The sequence below is a fragment of the Haliotis cracherodii genome, unplaced genomic scaffold (genome assembly GCF_022045235.1).
Source record: "Haliotis cracherodii isolate W230 unplaced genomic scaffold, xgHalCrac1.p SCAF_3, whole genome shotgun sequence".
Taxonomy (NCBI): domain Eukaryota; kingdom Metazoa; phylum Mollusca; class Gastropoda; order Lepetellida; family Haliotidae; genus Haliotis; species Haliotis cracherodii.
Window position 1 is genome coordinate 72,447,930 of NW_027266286.1, and position 22,099 is coordinate 72,470,028.

The 22,099-nt window shown below is 43.4% G+C and overlaps 1 protein-coding gene across 1 annotated transcript in view; it reads left to right on the forward strand.

The window, feature by feature from the left end:
• The window catches only part of LOC139473648 (cytochrome b5 reductase 4-like), a 100,013-nt gene extending 81,245 nt beyond the window's left edge, over positions 1 to 18,768 (forward strand). The window contains exons 6-15 of the mRNA XM_071256327.1: positions 2,383 to 2,434; positions 8,504 to 8,655; positions 9,238 to 9,270; positions 10,381 to 10,506; positions 11,240 to 11,380; positions 13,306 to 13,458; positions 15,465 to 15,618; positions 15,815 to 15,901; positions 16,954 to 17,121; positions 18,584 to 18,768. Coding sequence (XP_071112428.1) covers positions 2,383 to 2,434; positions 8,504 to 8,655; positions 9,238 to 9,270; positions 10,381 to 10,506; positions 11,240 to 11,380; positions 13,306 to 13,458; positions 15,465 to 15,618; positions 15,815 to 15,901; positions 16,954 to 17,121; positions 18,584 to 18,638 — 1,121 coding nt within the window. The 3' untranslated portion in view covers positions 18,639 to 18,768. The remainder of the gene's footprint in view (positions 1 to 2,382; positions 2,435 to 8,503; positions 8,656 to 9,237; positions 9,271 to 10,380; positions 10,507 to 11,239; positions 11,381 to 13,305; positions 13,459 to 15,464; positions 15,619 to 15,814; positions 15,902 to 16,953; positions 17,122 to 18,583) is intronic.
• The last annotated feature ends 3,331 nt before the right edge of the window (positions 18,769 to 22,099 follow it).

Here is a 22,099-nt window from a genome sequence, read left to right on the forward strand (position 1 = left end):
CAAGAAAAAATGGTTCATTTCCGTGTGAACTTGCCCTTTAATGCAGGACCTCCAACCAATGCTCAAAGAAATTGCAACTTCAATACATTGATACAGATTTACAGCAGTCTTAACACTAACATTGCTCTATGCTGGGCCTTCAACCAAGAGTGATCTTATTTAAAAATCCAACCATATTCATCTCCAGTAATTGCCTCATCTAATGACCTAACTAGTCATCAGCCTTTGATGCTGGGTAATTTGAGTTACCAGACAAAAACTAAATTGTAATCATTATATAGAGAGCTGAGTATCCAACCAATTGTGGACTTCATCACCCAGGGATGCCTGCAGCAGTACAGATGTGCCAGATTACAAATGTAGCAAGCTGTCCTTCCATCCATTGTAAGAGATTACAAATGTAGCAAGCTGTCCTTCCATCCAGTGTAAGACAATAACTGTCTCTGATCATCTCTGCCAGCTAGCATTTGGTCAGTCATTCATGCTCACTGATGCATTTGACAATACAATGACTGGCCATCTTAATGGAGGAGGAAGTCCACTGTCAGTGTTATTTTTGGAATTGAGCTGTCCTTGCATAAATTGTAAAACCTAACTGTGTGAGGTCTATGTTGTGGCTGGTGAAGTGCCTGTGTTGCTATGCTGTGGCTGGTGTAGTGCCTGTGTTGCTATGCTGTGGCTGGTGTAGTGCCTGTGTTGCTATGCTGTGGCTGGTATAGTGCCTGTGTTGCTATGCTGTGGCTAGTGTAGTGCCTGTGTTGCTATGCTGTGGCTGGTGTAGTGCCTGTGTTGCTATACTGTGGCTAGTGTAGTGCCTGTGTTGCTATACTGTGGCTAGTGTAGTGCCCGTGTTGCTATGCTGTGGTTGATGTAGTGCCTGTGTGGCTATACTGTGGCTGGTGTAGTGCCTGTGTTGCTATGCTGTGGCTGATGTAGTGCCCGTGTTGCTATGCTGTGGCTGGTGAAGTGCCTCTGTTGCTATGCTGTGGTTGATGTAGTGCCTGTGTTGCTATGCTGTGGCTGGTGTAGTGCCTGTGTTGCTATGCTGTGGCTGATGTAGTGCCTGTGTTGCTATGCTGTGGCTGGTATAGTGCCTGTGTTGCTGTACTGTGACAGGTGTAGTGCCTGTGTTGCTATGCTGTGGCTGGTGTTTAGCCTGTGTTGCTATGCTGTGGCTGGTGTAGTGCCTGTGTTGTTATACTGTGGCAGGTGTAGGGCCTGTGTTGCTAGGCTGTGGGTGGTGTAGTGCCTGTGTTGTTATACTGTGGCAGGTGTAGTGCCTGTGTTGCTATGCTGTGGCTGGTGTAGTGCCTGTGTTGCTATGCAGTGACTGGTGTAGTGCCTGTGTTGCTATGCTGTGGCAGGTGTAGTGCCTGTTGCTATGCTGTGGCTGGTGTAGTGCCTGTGTTGCTATGCAGTGACTGGTGTAGTGCCTGTGTTGCTATGCTGTGGCTGGTCAAGCGCCTGTGTTGCTATCCTGTGGCTGGTGTTTTGCTTGTTTTGCTATGCTGTGGCTGGTGTAGTGCCTGTGTTGCTATGCTGTGGCAGGTGTAGTGCCTGTTGCTATGCTGTGGCTGGTGTAGTGCCTGTGTTGCTATGCTGTGGCTGGTGTAGTGCCTGTGTTGCTATGCTGTGGCTGGTGAAGCGCCTGTGTTGCTATCCTGTGGCTGGTGTTTTGCTTGTTTTGCTATGCTGTGGCTGGTGTAGTGCCTGTGTTGCTATGCTGTGGCTGGTGAAGTGCCTGTGTTGCTATGCTATGCTGTGTAGTGAATGTGTCTCGGCAGATGCCTGCTATGCTGTGGCTTGTGTTGTGCCTATGTGGATCAATCAATGGAGGGTGTGTGGTGGTGATAAGTCTCTCTCACAGCCTTCGCTAATTAAATCTACTTGCCGAGTTGAGTTGGTTGCTAGATGAAAGAAAACTGCATGTACACCCATTTCTAAGTTTTTGATTTGAGCTTGAGTATTGATGAGAGCTCCCCATGGGAATTGATGCCATATTTAATCTGCTTTCTTTACCAGTACAATCAAGGTAGGCAGTCAGTCCACTACCTGCACTTTGGCATTAGGCACATAATAAAGAGTCAGTCTGGTGCTTTGATCTCACAGGCAGCATGATAAAAACTTTGATCTTATCGAAATTGTAAGCAAATGAGAAGACTTGTTTGCAGATGAAATACTTTTTTTCACCTGATCTTCTGGTTTCATCAGAATATTCCATTTGTACTGTATCCTGATGGATCGGCATCAGTTGAAGCTTAACTTGTGTTTTGCCTTTTAAGATCACAAGATAAGGGGCATCTGAGCAATATTTAAAAAGTGCATCAAGGAGAAAGGCATAATTCCAGATGTATATGTTATTATGATTGTGTTCTGTTTCAGGATCCATTAACCCGTTAAACCTCAAGCCACCATCAGGACCTCAGCCCCCAAGGTGAGTCAAGCTATGCAGGACACGACACCATGGGGACCGGGGTTAGAATAGGTCAAGGGTTAGAATAGGTCCCTGAGTTAAAATAGGTAGCCGGGTTAGAATAGTACTCCCTGGGTTAGAATAGTAATCCCCGGGTTAGAATAGTACTCCCCGGGTTAGAATAGGTCCCCGGGTTAGAATAGTACTCCCTGGGTTAGAATAGTACTCCCCGGTTTAGAATAGTACTCCCTGGGTTAGAATAGTACTCCCTGGGTTAGAATAGTACTCCCCGGGTTAGAATAGTACTCCCTGGGTTAGAATAGGTCCCCGGTTTAGAATAGTACTCCCTGGGTTAGAATAGTAATCCCCGGGTTAGAATAGTACTCCCCGGGTTAGAATAGTACTCCCTGGGTTAGAATAGGTCCCCGGTTTAGAATAGTACTCCCTGGGTTAGAATAGTAATCCCCGGGTTAGAATAGTACTCCCCGGGTTAGAATAGTACTCCCCGGGTTAGAATAGGTCCCCGGGTTAGAATAGTACTCCCTGGGTTAGAATAGTACTCCCCGGTTTAGAATAGTACTCCCTGGGTTAGAATAGTACTCCCCGGGTTAGAATAGTACTCCCCGGGTTAGAATAGTACTCCCTGGGTTAGAATAGGTCCCCGGTTTAGAATAGTACTCCCTGGGTTAGAATAGTAATCCCCGGGTTAGAATAGTACTCCCCGGGTTAGAATAGTACTCCCTGGGTTAGAATAGGTCCCCGGTTTAGAATAGTACTCCCTGGGTTAGAATAGGTCAAGGGTTAGAATAGTACTCCCCGGGTTAGAATAGTACTCCCTGGGTTAGAATAGTACTCCCTGGGTTAGAATAGGTCAAGGGTTAGAATAGTACTCCCCGGTTTAGAATAGTACTCCCTGGGTTAGAATAGTACTCCCTGGGTTAGAATAGTACTCCCCGGGTTAGAATAGTACTCCCCGGGTTAGAATAGTACTCCCTGGGTTAGAATAGGTCCCCGGTTTAGAATAGTACTCCCTGGGTTAGAATAGGTCCCCGGTTTAGAATAGTACTCCCTGGGTTAGAATGGGTCCCCGGTTTAGAATAGTACTCCCTTGGTTAGAATAGGTCCCCGGTTTAGAATAGTACTCCCCGGGTTAGAATAGGTCCCCGGTTTAGAATAGTACTCCCTGGGTTAGAATAGCTCCTGGGGTTAGAATAGTACTCCATGGGTTAGAATATTCAATTCTTTTAGTAATATTTAACAAATTGGCTTCAAAAATCAAATAAAGTTCAGGGATTTTAGCATGAGATAATAAAACATGACATTGTCGTGTCATTGTATGGGTTCGAATCTCATTTAATGTGTTTGGAGATGGACTTGAGCACAAAGACACATCTTTTATGATTTCGAGTTAAAGTTGATGAAGCATTTTAAAAGTGTTTCAGTCTATTCCCCATTAACAATGGCAATAGCAGCTTGCCTTGGAACCTTGGTATCAATCTTTTGCACCTTTGGTTGCACTGAATCTGGTGATTAATTGGAATGAACAAGTGGTGAAAAATCAATGCCAGATCTTATGACTGTTTCTTTGGCTGGAAACTGAAACCAGCATTGATGGAATCAATGAAAAGGAACACTACTAATTGATTGCATATGTGGATTTAGAGTGTGTGCATGCAAATACAGCCTTTTTAGAGTTTTGATAACATATGTTCTGTTTCTTAATGGAGACCGCCTCCTTGGTTTAGTGGATAGAGTGTCTGCCTAGAAAGCATAAGTTCGTGGGTTCGATCCCTGGCCACGTCATACCAAAAGATGGTACTTGTTGTTACCCTGCCTGGTGCTCAGCACTAAGGGGACAAGACAAGGACTGTTGGCTTGGCGTCTGGGTACAGTGTTTGAGTAGGGTATTCATGTTAGAACTGTTGTATGGCGTCCCACTGGGCTAGCACTACAAAATCGACATTAGTCCAGATACAGACAGACAGACAGTTACACTCGCACACACACACATGCATGCATGTTGCGATAAAAGTGCTGTAATCTTTAACGCGACGATGAACGCCATTTCACCTCACCACAGCTATTGATTAATGGCCAAGTAATTGGTGTACATCCTTCGACCACCACACTCTTTAGGAACAAATAGATGTACCCTCCCCCTTCAGCAAGAGGTTCTGTCTTTACTTGGTTATCTGATTATCCAATGCACCTAGCATCTCAGTACTACGACTGTTGTAAGTCTGTGGAGAACTAGGGGAGGTGGGACTGTCACAAACATTTTCGTTGAGCCCAAGGTCACACCCAGGTCTTAGTTCCATCATGCAGAATTAGTGCTATGGTTGTCATAAGCAGTTCACTTCAGGAGACTGTTGGACACCGTTACCTAAGAAGGCCTGCTTTGTAGAGTTAGGTCCACAACATGCCATTTGACAGAATACAGAAGGCCCTAATGCTTGGTCCTACTTCTGTGAGGTGAAATTGGGTTTGACGTCGCGTCCAAGATTATTGCACTTGTATAGCGACCTGCATGTACGTGTATGTGTTTGTGTGGCTGCTTGTACTTTTGCCGATTTATAGTGCTAGCTCACTGAGATAACATGCCGCAGTTTAACATGAATACCCCACTCAAACACAGTATACTGACTCCGAGCCGACCAGTCCTTGTTTTAGCCCCTTAATGCTGAGCGCCAGACAAGGTAACAACAAGTACCATCTTTTAACGTCTGTTGGTATGACGTGGCCGGGGATCGAACCCCGGACCTTCTGCTCTCCGGGCGGACGCTCTACCACTAGACCACGGAGGCGGTCGTCATACTTCTACACTTTGAATTATAATTAAAGGACTGAAACAGTCTTGAATTGTGGCTCTAAGACTTTCTATCTGTTGAATTAAAGGACTGAAAAAGTCTTGCATTGTGGCACTAAGACTTTCTGTCTGTTGAATTAAAGGACTGAAAAGTCTTGCATTGTGGCACTAAGACTTTCTATCTGTTGAATTAAAGGACTGAAAAGTCTTGCATTGTGGCACTAAGACTTTCTGTCTGTTGAATTAAAGAACTGAAAAAGTCTTGCATTGTGGCACTAAGACTTTCTGTCTGTTGAATTAAAGGACTGAAACAGTCTTGAATTGTAGCATGAAGAATTTCTATCTGTTGAAGTAAAGGTTGAATCGTATGAAGACTTTCCATCAGTTCTTGTGAAGACTGAATCATTCTTGAATTGTAGCGTGAAGCCATTCTGTCTGTAGAATGAAGCACACTCAATTAGCTCTTAGGGTGCCTAGTGGCCCAAGATACCTGCAAGGCCCATAGAGTGATATTTATCGGAAAACCCAATTTCTCTAAGGCCTGCATTGCAACATCTGCAAAACATGATGTACAAATGAGTTAGAATAATTCTATAAAAAGAAATTTTTTTTATAAAAATGAAATGCTGTTAAAAGTGGAATTATGAATCACAATTCACAATCTCTCTCAGAACCTTATCAAGGCGGTGATGTTGAAAACTTTGAATGAAAAAATAAATGCAGATGCAGTTCTCTGGAAAAGCCAATCTTAGAAAGCCACTGATACTTCTGAAGCCATAACCAACACTTGCTATTGCAAGCGAAATGGTCACTTTCATTAGAAATATCATCATTTTCCCATAAACTCCCAATATTTACATTTTCAATGAATGTGTTAACCTTCTATATGAGGTGATGTTGCCATGGGCGAACAAGCTGGCACGAGACTGACCTCCACATGTTGTACCAATGACTTGTAATCAGGGTAATTCTTCCGCTTGTATGCAGATGGCTTATTAGGAGACTCTTCATTTAACCGAAAAGACACAGAACATTCTGAAGCGTAAATAGCATGCCGTCGCCATCTGTGTTTTAGGATGGAGTAGAACTCGACATCTGTGACGTTCAGTTTGAATCAAAATCTACTTTTTCTTAATCGCCATGGCTAAAAAATTTTTTCGTAGTCTTGGGATTGTATTGATCTTCGTCTAAAACTATTGGACGATGTATTGAGTGGCTGTTTGATATTTGTAGAAGCGTGACATGGATAGTGTAGATACGTGATCTGGTCAAGCTGGGTTTCCTGTTCTATTGGGGGGATTGTTTGGGTGGAGAGCAGCATCCAATCAATGCTAATAGGACCGTATGGCTTTGTTTGTCTCAAGTACACACCGCTCGTGTAGGATTTCGATTCTTCTTGGGGTAATTCAGGATTTGGGATTTAAGACGATTATTGTTGTTTGAGTAAGTTGATCAGAGGATGGTTTGGAAGAGATGGATGCGATATATTGTTAATGCAGTATCTTGCCTACAGCCTGCCTCCTAGGATTACTGAAAACATCGTTTGCAAGCGCTTCTGATTGGTATTTCAACATTTGGTAAAATACCAAGCAGATGACGCTTAATTCCCAATACTCTTTTTTACCTTGTGTAAATGTACATCCCCATCTTTGGAGTTTTGGGGGAAAATTGCTTCTACGTTAAATGCTGTTATGGGGGTTTGTTGAATGTTGATTTTAAAACCTCTGTCAGGGAATTATCTGGACCTGCCCAGAGGCCAATGTCTCAGGAATTTTCAGAAAACAATCCCAAATGGGAATTAAAACTTTCCCAATTCATGTTGTATATAGTGATGTGATGGCTTAGTTGAGGTATTTTACTGATAACAGGACCATCAACGAGGAAGAGCTTTGAGCGTCTATTTTTACATTAATGCATTGAATTCAAGGTTATAATGCAATATTCATATGCCCCTTAATACAAACTTCAAAAAATCCCATTTCTAAACAAGATTTTCCCAATTTGCATGCTAAGGGCAGTTAGTTTAGATTCCTCGATACATCCCTACCTGATTAACAATTCACAATCAATGTTGTTTTCCAAAGCCAATGGGGGCGGTTGGTTAGCCTAGTGGTTAAAGCGTTCGCTCATCACGCCAAAGACCTGGGTTCGATTCCCAACATGTGTACATTGTGTGAAGCCTATTTCTTGTGTCCCCCGCCATGATATTGCTGGAATATTGCTTAAAACAATACTCACTCACTCACTCACTCACTCACTCACTCACTCACTCACTCACTCACTCACTCCAAAGCCAATGTGTATAACATTGCTTAATGCTGTATTATCAATTTGTGCAGTAAAGCAGCTATTTGAATAAGGGGAATGTTACTGTGATTTATAACCTCTGATTGACCAATCACAATCAAGTCTTAGTCATTTTCAAAGTCATGATACAATCATGCTTAATGCTTCATCAGCAGTTTGAGCAGGTGTTTCTGACTGTCGGGACTGAACGTTATTGTGAGTGGTGTTTTAGGAAGGAAGCTTCAAGTTGTGTGATGTAGATGATGCTGGCAGCTCCCCCTGAAAACCATCAATTCCCTATGTCCCCTGGTTAGAGCCAGTATTGATTTTTGAGGTAACAATGAAGTGGTTGTCCTGTCACTGATGGGACATTTCGTCTCACATTTTCCTTAGGACAAAAAAATAAGATTTTTCTTTTGTCAGACTTGAATCCCTTTCTTGTCCAAATTGTCCATTCTATTCTTGAACCATAGATTCGTTTTGGGGAAAAAAGTTTGATATTTCTTGTCAAGTGAAATAGCACTTCCTCCTGTGCAGAAAGTCCATTTATAGATAAATTGCGATAGAAACTCTGTGACAGATGACGTGCCAGCGCCATCGCTTATTTTGGTAAATATGTATTTTGATAACTGGTGTTGTAAGGCTCAGTGAATATGAGGCATTGATGTAATGGATGTAATCTTTAGTCTGTGAGCCCAAGCAAGGCTCTTACCATCATTTTCATTAGATTTTAGTGTTTGAAGATTAGCTATTAGCTGAGCTTACTAGACCAAACAGAATTGTCTCAGGCTTTGGACCAGTGGCACACTGGTTTCACAGAAGGAATTGAAGCAATGTACAGATGGCCTTTGGCAAGAAATATTTGAAAATCTAATTCTAAGTTGATGGCTTCTTGTGCAGGTTTATTGGCAAAATATATTTCCATCTCTGGCATTTGCCTGCTATAAATATAAAGCCATTTATTGTATTGAGTATACAGCTGAGTTTGTTATTTGCAGACATGACTGGTTCCAGAATGCCAAGTCCGTAACCATTGTTGTCTACACAAAATGGCTGGCCATGAAAGATGAATTTGTCACCATCGACTTAAATGACAGGAAGCTTAAAATCAACATATTCCTTGAAACTCACACCTATCAGATGCATATAGGTAAGTCGGAGCACAATGTACACCTCACACATTTATATTTGTGGGTAGCCCAGGAATCTAATTTATAGTGCTGTGTGTCACAGTGCAGAGCTTCACCTTAGTTATATGCTAGTCCCTGTGGGGATTTTAGGTTAGAAATGGTTAGCAACATCAGTGAGTCTTACAAGGTAACTAAGAGGATCAGGTGTCTAGACTCAGTGACTAAGGTGATCGGGTGTCTAGACTCAGTGACTAAGGTGATCGGGTGTCTAGACTCAGTGACTGTCGGGATCAGGTGTCTAGACTCAATGACTGAGGGGATCGGGTGTCTAGACTCAGTGACTGTGGGGATCGGGTGTCTAGACTCAGTGACTGAGGGTATCGGGTGTCTAGACTCAGTGACTGTGGGGATCGGGTGTCTAGACGTAGTGACTGTGGGGATCGGGTGTCTAGACTCGATGACTGAGGGGATCGGGTGTCTAGACTCAGTGACTAACAGGATCGGGTTTCTAGACTCAGTGACTAACAGGATCGGGTGTCTGGCATGTTTGATTGTTTAAATGTGTTTCAATTGTATTGATTAACAAATATGTTTGGTTCCAGAACTTGAAAAATCCATCATACCAGACTATAATGGTGAGTATATTTGTGGTTCTTATGTTCATCACTCTGCTGAGAGACCAATCATTTAACATTCCGGTGTGGGGGCTGTGAGTTTTATTGAAGAATATTAAATTGTAAGTCCCTCAGTAATCTTCTAAACAATCAAGAATTAATTTGATGTTACTTCATCATCAAGTATGTCTATGTAAATTTTATGTCTGTTGTCAGGTATATGGTATTTTTCTAAAAGCTTTTTGATTGGAGGGTTGAGCCAAGCTATTTGAATTGTAAAACCATACTTACTCACTCACTCACTCAAGACAACTTTGTCACGAGGCAACCAGGATCAGGCTGACTGTCTGTTGCATGGGGGCCACCCATGCCCCCTTTGAGGATGAAAGGGACCTAGGCTGTTATAGGTGTTGCAGCTGGTTCCACAGTGAAGATGCACAACGCTGGAACAATCTCTGAACAATCACATTAAGATGGAATTCTGTAACCTTGAGTGGGTGTTCACGTATTGTGAGAAGGGATGGTGGGGTATTCTGAAGAGTAAAGCATCAACTCATTAAGCTAAGACCCAGTTCACATTGGTTCTTGGTGTCCCCTTCCATGAACTGACTGGAATAATATGAAAAGCAACATGAAACCTAACTCACTCTCACTCTCACTCACTCACTCACTCACTCACTCACTCACTCACTCACTCACTCACCCAAACACCCACCCAACCAACCACCCACTCACTCACTCACTCACTCACTCACTCACTCACTCACTCACTCACACTGAATGGCGTTGTCTGGTTTGTGTGTATTTTGGCAAAACATTAACTACGGAAACATCTCCAGAGCTTGCATTTCAGTTAACCTACCCTCACCACTGGATCCATTCCTGGGGTTCTTGCAATCTCAAATTATGAGGTGGATAATTTGAGATCACGAGAACCACAGCCTTCGCGCTGTGTAGGTTTTACCAAAATTCGAGCCCTGGAGATCCAGATGATGCGGAAACATGGGTGATACAGTTTCCACAAATCCAAGTGTGGCTGTATAGACTCCGATTTGACACTGGCGCCAATGTGTGGACGTTTGCCTGTTATTGATGGGCACTGGTCCACTGATACTGTTTGTTTTTCTGCAGTTAAGGTACACAAGGACAATGGGAAGGTAGAGATCATTATGCCAAAGTCGGTGACTGACGAGCAGTGGCAGACATTGGGGACCAATCAGAGTGACCATGGCACCCTGGTAAAGACAGCAGAGAGAGGTTTGTCATTTTATAAATAACAAGATCAATATCATCACCGGCTTCATCATTATGGGCAAAAAGATCCTGTGAACAAAACAGAACTGTGATCTGAAAATAAAACAAATCAAGGTTTGGGTAATACTTAAAAAACACACCAAAAAACCAAAGGTTTCGAGTACCTGACAGACTACAAGTTGGTGTTTTCAGTTTGTTTGCGTGGTTTTCCCTGAACTGTAAGGACTACTGCAACACAAGACTGACACATGGATCATATTAACATTCAAACCAATAAAATCTGTATAGTGAATATTGTGATTAAATTGTTTTTGTTTGTTTGTTGTTTAAAGACACACTCAGCAAAATTCCAGATGTATTATGACCACCTGTAGATAATTGTGTCTTGATCAGACAATCCAGTGATCCATTTTGTGAGCACTTGTCCATGCTGTAGGTGTATGATGACACTCAATCAGCCAAATCAGCGTGTCTGACAACCCGATCTATTTGATGGCCTTTTACAACCAGAATGGACTGCTGGGGTCCTATTTTATGGGGGAAGTGGTCAAGATATTGAGTAGGCTCAGGTGAAATGGGTATTAGAATGTCTGGGAGTGTTTGTGTGTTTTTTTTGTGTAGAAATGTGGAGCCCTCGGGTAAGTTCTCTCACTGAAGATTTTGTAAACAACACGTTCATATTAGTGCAGGGTGATAATACATTATTGTGTGCATTTGATGTATATCTCTCTTTCAGAAGTGTCTTACCGCCAGTGCACGATCCAGTCTATACAAGAAGTTAGCCCTGACACGAAGCTGTTGTGTGTGCAGCTACCAGAAGGGACACGGATGTGTGTGCCCCTTGGATACCATGTACATATCAAACATAATATCTCAGGTGAGTCATGTGTGCCCCTTGGATACCATGTACGTATCAAACATAATATCTCAGGTGAGTCGTGTGTGCCCCTTGGATACCATGTACATATCAAACATAATATCTCAGGTGAGTCGTGTGTGCCCCTTGGATACCATGTACATATCAAACATAATATCTCAGGTGAGTCGTGTGTGCCCCTTGGATACCATGTACATATCAAACATAATATCTCAGGTGAGTCGTGTGTGCCCCTTGGATACCATGTACATATCAAACATAATATCTCAGGTGAGTCATGTGTGCCCATTCGGATACCATGTACATATCAAACATAATATCTCAGGTGAGTCGTGTGTGCCAATCGGATACCATGTACATATCAAACATAATATCTCAGGTGAGTCGTGTGTGCCAATCGGATACCATGTACATATCAAACATAATATCTCAGGTGAGTCATGTGTGCCCATTCGGATACCATGTACAGATCAAACATAATATCTGAGGTGAGTCGTGTGCCCCTTGGATACCATGTACGTATCAAACATAATATCTCAGGTGAGTCGTGTGTGCCCCTTGGATACCTTGTACAGATCAAACATAATATCTCAGGTGAGTCGTGTGTGCCCCTTGGATACCATGTACATATCAAACATAATATCTCAGGTGAGTCATGTGTGCCCCTTGGATACCTTGTACAGATCAAACATAATATCTCAGGTGAGTCGTGTGCGCCCCTCGGATACCATGTACAGATCAAACATAATATCTCAGGTGAGTTGTGTGTACACTTCAAACATAATATCTCAGGTGAGTCGTGTGTGCCCCTTGGATTCCATGTACATATCAAACATAATATCTCAGGTGAGTCATGTGTGCCCATTCGGATACCATGTACAGATCAAACATAATATCTGAGGTGAGTCGTGTGCCCCTTGGATACCATGTACATATCAAACATAATATCTGAGGTGAGTCATGTGTGCCCCTTGGATACCTTGTACAGATCAAACATAATATCTCAGGTGAGTCGTGTGCGCCCCTCGGATACCATGTACAGATCAAACATAATATCTCAGGTGAGTCGTGTGCGCCCCTTGGATTCCATGTACATATCAAACATAATATCTGAGGTGAGTCATGTGTGCCCCTTGGATACCTTGTACAGATCAAACATAATATCTCAGGTGAGTTGTGTGTACACTTCAAACATAATATCTCAGGTGAGTCGTGTGTGCCCCTTGGATTCCATGTACATATCAAACATAATATCTCAGGTGAGTCACAGGCACTGAATGTGTTCCCTATGTACATGTATTCTACTCACCTTACAATTTGACTTCCATGCGTCTATCTGAACCCATATACAGACCTGAAGGCAGATACACATGCAGGGTGCACACAATGTCATGTGTAAGTTTACATTCTACCCACTACTTATGCTGCCATGTTAAGGTTACTTAAGCAATTGATTTCATCCAAATCAAGAGGATTTTTAAATATTCTCACCTTGGATACAAACTCCAAACCTTCTGATGGTCAAACCGCTGTGCCCCTGGACTGAGTGGAAAGGCTTTAAGGGATGTTGTTTGTTTTGTTCATCACAGATCCTCGCCTAAAGATGAGACTGTTTTGTGTATTAGCTAATGTGATGCTCTTGTTTCACGACGCTCTCAGCAATATTCCAGCTCTATGATGCCAGTCTGTAAGTGATCGAGCCTTGACCAGACAATGATTGACATCATGAGCATAAATCTACACAATTGGGATACAATGCATCAACCAAGTCAGCGAGTCTGACCACCCAATTCTGTTAATCACCTCTTACGGCATGCATGGGTTGCTGAAGACCTATTGTCTACCTGGATCTTCACAGGTCATATCTATCCTTGTATGGACATCTGCACTATGTTTTATTACAGCTTTACTTGTCTCACTTTCAGGGATGGAACTAGCCCGAAGTTACACTGTAGTTTTTCCTTCTTTGAGATCCAGCGAGCAAGACATCCTTGTAGAACAAGGCCGTGTGTTGTACCTGATGATAAAGATCTATCCAGATGGTGCACTTACACCCTGGATTGGTGGTCTGTCTGTTGGTGAGTATATCTAGTGGTTCGCATCCTGTTCCCAGTCCGCAGTGCACAGTACCCCGATCCCAGCACTCAGTGGGCAGAACCCCGATCCCAGCACTCAGTGCACAGTACCCCGATCCCAGCACTCAGTGGGCAGAACCCCGATCCCAGCACTCAGTGGGCAGTACCCTGATCCCAGCACTCAGTGCACAGTACCCCGATCCCAGCACTCAGTGGGCAGAACCCCGATCCCAGCACTCAGGGCGCAGTACCCTGATCCCAGCACTCAGTGGGCAGAACCCCGATCCCAGCACTCAGTGGGCAGTACCCTGATCCCAGCACTCAGTGGGCAGTACCCTGATCCCAGCACTCAGTGCACAGTACCCCGATCCCAGCACTCAGTGCACAGTACCCCGATCCCAGCACTCAGTGGGCAGTACCCCGATCCCAGCACTCAGTGGGCAGTACCCTGATCCCAGCACTCAGTGGGCAGAACCCTGATCCCAGTCCGCAGTGCGCAGTACCCCGATCCCAGCACTCAGTGGGCAGTACCTCGATCCCAGCACTCAGTGGGCAGTACCCCGATCCCAGCACTCAGTGCGCAGTACCCCGATCCCAGCACTCAGTGCACAGTACCCCGATCCCAGCACTCAGTGGGCCGTACCCCGATCCCAGCACTCAGTGCGCAGTACCCCGATCCCAGCACTCAGTGCGCAGTACCCTGATCCCAGCACTCAGTGGGCCGTACCCCGATCCCAGCACTCAGTGCGCAGTACCCCGATCCCAGCACTCAGTGCACAGAACCCCGATCCCAGCACTCAGTGGGCAGTACCCTGATCCCAGCACTCAGTGCACAGTACCCCGATCCCAGCACTCAGTGCACAGTACCCCGATCCCAGCACTCAGTGCGCAGTACCCCGATCCCAGCACTCAGTGGGCAGTACCCTGATCCCAGCACTCAGTGCACAGTACCCCGATCCCAGCACTCAGTGGGCAGTACCCCGATCCCAGCACTCAGTGGAAAGTACCCTGATCCCAGCACTCAGTGCACAGTACCCCGATCCCAGCACTCAGTGGGCAGTACCCCGATCCCAGCACTCAGTGGGCAGTACCCCGATCCCAGCACTCAGTGGGCAGTACCCTGATCCCAGCACTCAGTGGGCAGAACCCCGATCCCAGCACTCAGTGGAAAGTACCCTGATCCCAGCACTCAGTGCGCAGTACCCCGATCCCAGCACTCAGTGCGCAGTACCCCGATCCCAGCACTCAGTGCGCAGTACCCCGATCCCAGCACTCAGTGCGCAGTACCCCGATCCCAGCACTCAGTGCGCAGTACCCCGATCCCAGCACTCAGTGCGCAGTACCCCGATCCCAGCACTCAGTGCGCAGTATCCCGATCCCAGCACTCAGTGCGCAGTACCCCGATCCCAGCACTCAGTGCGCAGTACCCCGATCCCAGCACTCAGTGCGCAGTACCCCGATCCCAGCACTCAGTGCGCAGTACCCCGATCCCAGCACTCAGTGCACAGTACCCCGATCCCAGCACTCAGTGGGCCGTACCCCGATCCCAGCACTCAGTGCGCAGTACCCCGATCCCAGCACTCAGTGCACAGTACCCTGATCCCAGCACTCAGTGCGCAGTACCCCGATCCCAGCACTCAGTGCGCAGTACCCCGATCCCAGCACTCAGTGGGCCGTACCCCGATCCCAGCACTCAGTGCGCAGTACCCCGATCCCAGCACTCAGTGCGCAGTACCCAGATCCCAGCACTCAGTGCACAGTACCCTGATCCCAGCACTCAGTGCGCAGTACCCCGATCCCAGCACTCAGTGGGCAGTACCCCGATCCCAGCACTCAGTGGGCAGTACCCTGATCCCAGCACTCAGTGCGCAGTACCCTGATCCCAGCACTCAAATCCGTACAGTTAACTTAGAGTACACACCTGTGTCACTAATCTGTTGGATAAGGATTGAAATGTTCTTGTCCTTTCCTGTTTTCCCACTCTGATGACATTGTTGTACCTGTTTTAGGGTCATCTCTAGAGGTGAGTGATATTGATGGGAATTTCCAGTCCACCCAGCTCGAGAAGAGCACTCAGCTAATCCTGATGGCAGCAGGCACAGGGTTCACCCCCATGGTGAGGCTGTTGTACCAGACCCTGGTGGTGGAGCAAGACTCAAAGAGGTAGGGCAGCAGAAGGCAATAAGGGGTACTTCATGTGACGATACGATACACGATACGTTTTTCTCTGTTCTAATACAAGACGATACACTAGCTGCATGTTGATGAATGTTGTGTTAAATGACAAAGAAAGTCCATTCAATGTGATTTTAGTATTTGTAATTCTGTGTACACTGACTTTAATCTGTTATTTCTTCAGACATGTAAAACTGATGTTCTTCAACAAGACGAAAAAGGACATTCTATGGAAGGACCAACTAGATGAACTAGTAGCCAAGAATGACAGGTGGGAACATAGTTGTGTGCTTTGTTAGCCTCTAGCATGCGGCCAGCCCCTGTGAAGATCCTGGTTAGAATTGTCTTAAGAGGCAGCTAACAGAATCTGGTGGTCAGGCTCGCTGACTTTGTTGATGCATGTCATCGTATCCCAATTGCACAGATGGATGGTCATGATGTCAATCACTGGATTGTCTGGTCCAGACTCGATTATTTACAGACCGCTGTCAAATAGCTGGAATACTGCTGAGTGTGGCATTAAACAACAAACAAACAAACAAAAGACACTGATGCAGGAGCAGGGCCATTCCCTTTGAGATAGTAGAAACTAAATATCTGTCCTGCTTGAACACTTGGCCATATAAGTACTGTGGGTAATATGTTTGGCACGCCATTCTGACTAACAGGTCTTGGCCATCAGTCAGATATGTTATGGCCTAGACTTGAAAGAGGGGAGGGATTTCTTCTTGCCTGAAATATCAGTATCTGTGTCTTCTTCCTCTTTATTTGATCAATACAGAATAAAAAATGAAAAAAAGTTCAACATTTGAAGCGATGGAAACTAACTGTTTTAGTCCACTGGTCCTTATAATGATAACACAGCAAAACCCTTCATAATGGCAAACTTCTACTAGTCCTTATGCTACCTTAACTATTGGGCAGTTTGGCAAGGACTATAGGACTAGTGCCAATATCTAACGCTGCCTATGACTTGTGAAAATATTGTATCGATTTGCTTGTATTTTATATTTCTGCCAACATTACTAATTTGGATGGCAACAACACACTATTGTGAGTTTGTGGTCCAGCTCAGTTAAGAAACAAATGCACAGATATGTACTAGATATATGCTATTGAAATCTGTAGATTTTATTTTGTGATAGCAAGGAAAATACGGAATTTATGGCTATGGTGTAATGGAGTTGGGTATTCAAAGGAGTTATATCACATCTGAGCCTGCCCGTACACCCCCAGTCCCCAACCCAGCAACAACAACCAAACCTGTATATGAGTAGCCATGGGTATTTTAGTCCTAGATTGTGGTTAACTTTTTTATCCCAGCAGGTTGTCTGTGACGTATGTCCTGTCTGAGCCTGACTCGGAGTGGGAGGGACCCAAGGGGAGGGTGCGGGAGGAACTCATGAAGAAGGAGATGCCCACAATGGACGATGGAACCAATCTGCTGGTGTGTGCGTGTGGACCCACACCATTTACTAAAGAAGTGGTCAGGTATGTTGTGACTGACGAAACACGTGATAAAAATTTGCAAGACATATTTGTAGAATTGGCATGAGATTCTTGTAGAATTGGCACAGGAATCTTGTAGACCTGACATGGGATTTGTGTTATAACTAACATGAGATTCTTGTAGAATTGGCATGAGATTCTTGTAGAATTGGCACAGGAATCTTGTAGACCTGACATGGGATTTGTGTTATAACTAACATGAGATTCTTGTAGAATTGGCATGAGATTCTTGTAGAATTGGCATGAGATTCTTGTAGAATTGGCACAGGATTCTTGTAGACCTGACATGGGATTTGTGTTATAACTAACATGAGATTCTTGTAGAATTGGCATGAGATTCTTGTAGAATTAGCACAGGATTCTTGCAGAACTGACATGGGATTTGTGTTATAACTAACATGAGATTCTTGTAGAATTGGCATGAGATTCTTGTAGAATTGGCACAGGATTCTTGTAGACCTGACATGGTATTTGTGTTATAACTAACATGAGATTCTTGTAGAATTGGCATGAGATTCTTGTAGAATTAGCACAGGATTCTTGTAGACCTGACATGGGATTTGTGTTATAACTAAGATGAGATTCTTGTAGAATTGGCACAGGATTCTTGTAGACCTGACATGGGATTTGTGTTATAACTAAGATGAAATTCTTGTAGAATTGGCAAAGGATTCTTGTAGACCTGACATGGGATTTGTGTTATAACTAACATGAGATTCTTGTAGAATTGGCATGAGATTCTTGTAGAATTAGCACAGGATTCTTGTAGACCTGACATGGGATTTGTGTTATAACTAACATGAGATTCTTGTAGAATTGGCATGAGATTCTTGTAGAATTGGCACAGGATTCTTGTAGACCTGACATGGGATTTGTGTTATAACTAACATGAGATTCTTGTAGAATTGGCATGAGATTCTTGTAGAATTGGCACAGGATTCTTGTAGACCTGACATGGGATTTGTGTTATAACTAACATGAGATTCTTGTAGAATTGGCACAGGATTCTTGTAGACCTGACATGGGATTTGTGTTATAACTAAGATGAGATTCTTGTAGAATTGGCACAGGATTCTTGTAGACCTGACATGGGATTTGTGTTATAACTAAGATGAGATTCTTGTAGAATTGGCACAGGATTCTTGTAGACTTGACATGGGATTTGTGTTATAACTAAGATGAGATTCTTGTAGAATTAGCACAGGGTTCTTGTAGACCTGACATGGGATTTGTGTTATAACTAACATGAGATTCTTGTAAAATTGGCACAGGATTCTTGTAGACCTGACATGGGATTTGTGTTATAACTAAGATGAGATTCTTTTAGAACTGACATGAGATTCTTGTATAGATGGGATGGGACTTTTATAGAACTGACATGAGATGCATCAATTACTTCCTCAGTAGTGTGCTAAAATGTGATACCAGTGTCTTCTCTTTACAGGTTAGCCAAGACTATGGGATGCAAAGATGAACAGCTTCATGCTTTTCTAGGCTGAGCTACCTCTCTGTCATGTCACTAGTACATGTTGCTAAAGATGTCCTGAAAATGATCCTCAGATTTTCCTGTGTGGCTTCAAATAAATGTAGGACTCACAGAGTCGTCTTAACAAAAAGAATGAACTTTCGCTGTAATCCCAATGAAATTAAGGATGTTTGTGGCTTAAACCTACCCACAACCTTGAGCTGTCTCTTGAGGAAGCTGATACCATAGAAGAAATTAATCCTAACCAGATACCTGTGAAAAACACTTGTTATTTCATTTCTCCAAATCCAGAACTTCATTGAGATGCCTGAACAGGCATCAGTACCTCTATAAAGAAGAATATTGCCAACAAACTTTCTGCATGATGTCATACAGAGACTCTCAATGTGTCCCCTGACAGACTCCACATCCTCTGATGTACAACCAAAAGAGTGAAAGAAGAATTTCAAGTGGCATCTCCAACGAACCTTTGTACATTGTCCTAGATGACCTCTGTTAGTGTCATCAGAAAATCCTGAAGCGTTGCCAGAACCTTTTTCTTCTTGCATTTTCCGCTTTGTTCCCATAACTTTGTTGTAAAAAACATCTTCTCTGGAATGCTGTTTCCCGAAGTCTAGAAGGGTTTCAGAAAAATGGTAACAGTCAAATGGTGGTACCGTTTACTCATGCTGGTTTGATCTTTGAGGATACGACAACCACATACAACCTTTCAACATGTGTGGAACAACTTTCTTATTAACATGTGACAGTTTGGTATAGCTGTTGTATATCATTTTGAATATTTATCAACATTTTCATATTTTGTACTATTTGTACCAATACAAGGGTACATGATGTACCTTGCCCCTGCTAGATGTCTGACTTTGTCCTACTCTACTGTGATAACTGCACTATGATGTCATCCTGTTGTTTTCTTGTACTAACTCTGGCACACTTGTTTGCAGTAGGCCCGAACTCGTTAGCCTCTTTTCCAAGAAAGAATGACCTTGTCAGATGTTTTTGTCCCTTTTGGGAAATGTGTCTGACTTTGGCACCGCCATCTGCTTGGGATCTGCTGACCCTAAGCTGAACTCACACATGTATCCCTGTAGAGTAACACCTCACCATTTCCAGTAAAGACAGCATTGTGAAAACAGGTGCCCCGAAGAATGACCTATTATAGAGCAAAAAAACCCAAAGATTGACCTATTTCAGAGCCAAAAAAACCCCAAAGTATGACCTATTTCAGAGCCAAAAAACCCTCTAGTTATTAATGAACCCCACAGAAGCTGCAGTTTCAGACACTGTGCCTACCATTTGCTGGACTGGTTTCTTTACCATGCAATTAGAACTGATTCTGAATTTACAGTTCAAATTCTAGGTAATACCTCTCCATCGCTTGATGAAGTCACTATTTCATGTGTGTGTCTTTCTTTTTCTCAAGAACAGTTGCCCCTGTTATAGAACCTTTCATAGTCCTTAATTAATCCACAAGCAAGTGTTGAGTTGTCCCTTGCTGGTGGCTGAGAAGTGGTATCCACTTTTCTCTAAATTATTACTTTTTTGACATCAGAACCGACCTCATCATGTGTCTCAGAAGATGGTACTTTACCTCATCAGTTAAGTTCAGACTGACATCACCCGATATCTGGCAAACTGTTTTTTAACCCCTTGACTAATTTTAAAGACAGGTGCAAAACCTCATTATCAGTAGTTCGTATTGGGAATGGTTGCACTCTAATTATAATTACCCACCTTGTGCTTTATTTTTTATTAGAGAAGCAGAGTTAGCTCCCTTCTCGACCCACTACTAATGCTGTTTTGCCAAGACCAGTGCTGGTGTGACATTACACAGAGCCCCAATCACTGTTCCCCCTGCATCAAGTACTGTGAAACCTGGTTAGCTTCAACTTTATTAATTATCCTTGAGACGATTTCCAGTGAACGCCTGTTGGTCCAGATGCTACTGATCTCAGTAAAATCGTCCAGATTAACACTGTTCCAGGTAAATTAACCTTGGGTATATTGTGATGTTCCGTTAATTTCATACACACCTTGCCAGTGGTAATTGTGTGGATTACAGGGGGTCTGGACTGACAAGATTACACTGCAGGTTCCTGGTCCCAGCAGAATCCTATCCTGGCATAAAGTCTTATATGGATTCACTGCAGGTTCCTGGTCACAGCAGAATCCTTGTATAAAGTCTTATATGGACTCACTGCAGGTTCCTGGTCCCAGCAGAATCCTGGTATAAAGTCTTATATTGACTCACTGCAGGTTCCTGGTCCCAGCAGAATCCTGATATAAAGTCTTATATGGACTCACTGCAGGTTCCTGGTCCCAGCAGAATCCTGGTATAAAGTCTTATATGGACTCACCGCAGGCTTCCAACCATAGGATAACATGACATATATAGTTAATGTCCTTAAGGAGTTTATGTTGTGAAGGTTAAGCTTCATTAACATCGAATGTTGATTTTTCAGCAATTCAATATTACCATGAGTTTAATTGCAGTTGTCATTAAGTCGTTATTAAGAAGTTGTTAGAAACTGCTTCCTAAATTACAGTTACAGTAAAATACTCCCTTTGAACCTTTATAAAAATCTTCCAAGTTCTAATCCAAAATGCAAACTTTATGCAAGGGAAGTAACTCTTTCAGTAATAGCACTCTCAGAATGCCTGCCTTGTCAAGACACGGAATAAGTGACCTCCCTTTGACATATCTCCAGCTTGTCACAATGAGAATGTCCGTCCTTCACATTTCCATTCAAGATCTCATGAACCCTTATTACTATTTTCATGAAATGTTTTGTACAAGGCATTATCTCATGGAACACCGACGAATAACCCTTTTAGCATGCTTGTTTCCTTTCTGAAGCACAACTAAAAGAAACATCCAAGATTTTTCATGACACTTGCACAGCAGTGTGTGAAATAGCTGTCTGCCCACTAGCTTGTGGCTAGCCAAATTTCGGAAAGATTCTGAAAAGTCCTTAGCTCGATTGGGTGCTGAACTTTTAACCATAAATTTTTTATACACACCTCTCTCATTTCTGTAGATAAATACAACCATAAAAAATCAAACATCATAAATTAAATTAATATCCATTACAAATCGACGCTGTGATGTTGGAAGTTGTTTGATAGGCATTTCTTAGAAGTTGACTGTTGACAAAGTAGACAAAACATTTATAGATAACAACTTCTTTATCATAGTGTAATAGCCATGTTTCGGTATAGATCCTTATACTGTTGTCAAGCAAGTCTTGCTTGACAATGGTATAAGGATATAATCTTGGATGTTGCTATTACAGCATGATAAAGAAGTTGTTATGCATAAATGTTTTGTCTACTTGGTCGTTGCAAGGTTACAAGCCCAGAGTTTCCCCCCTTCATAATATTTGAGTCCTGATTTGCAATTTTAGGGACCGGTCATTTATTATAGCGGGGTAGGGATGGGGTGTCATTAAAAATAATACACATTTGGAAGGGTCA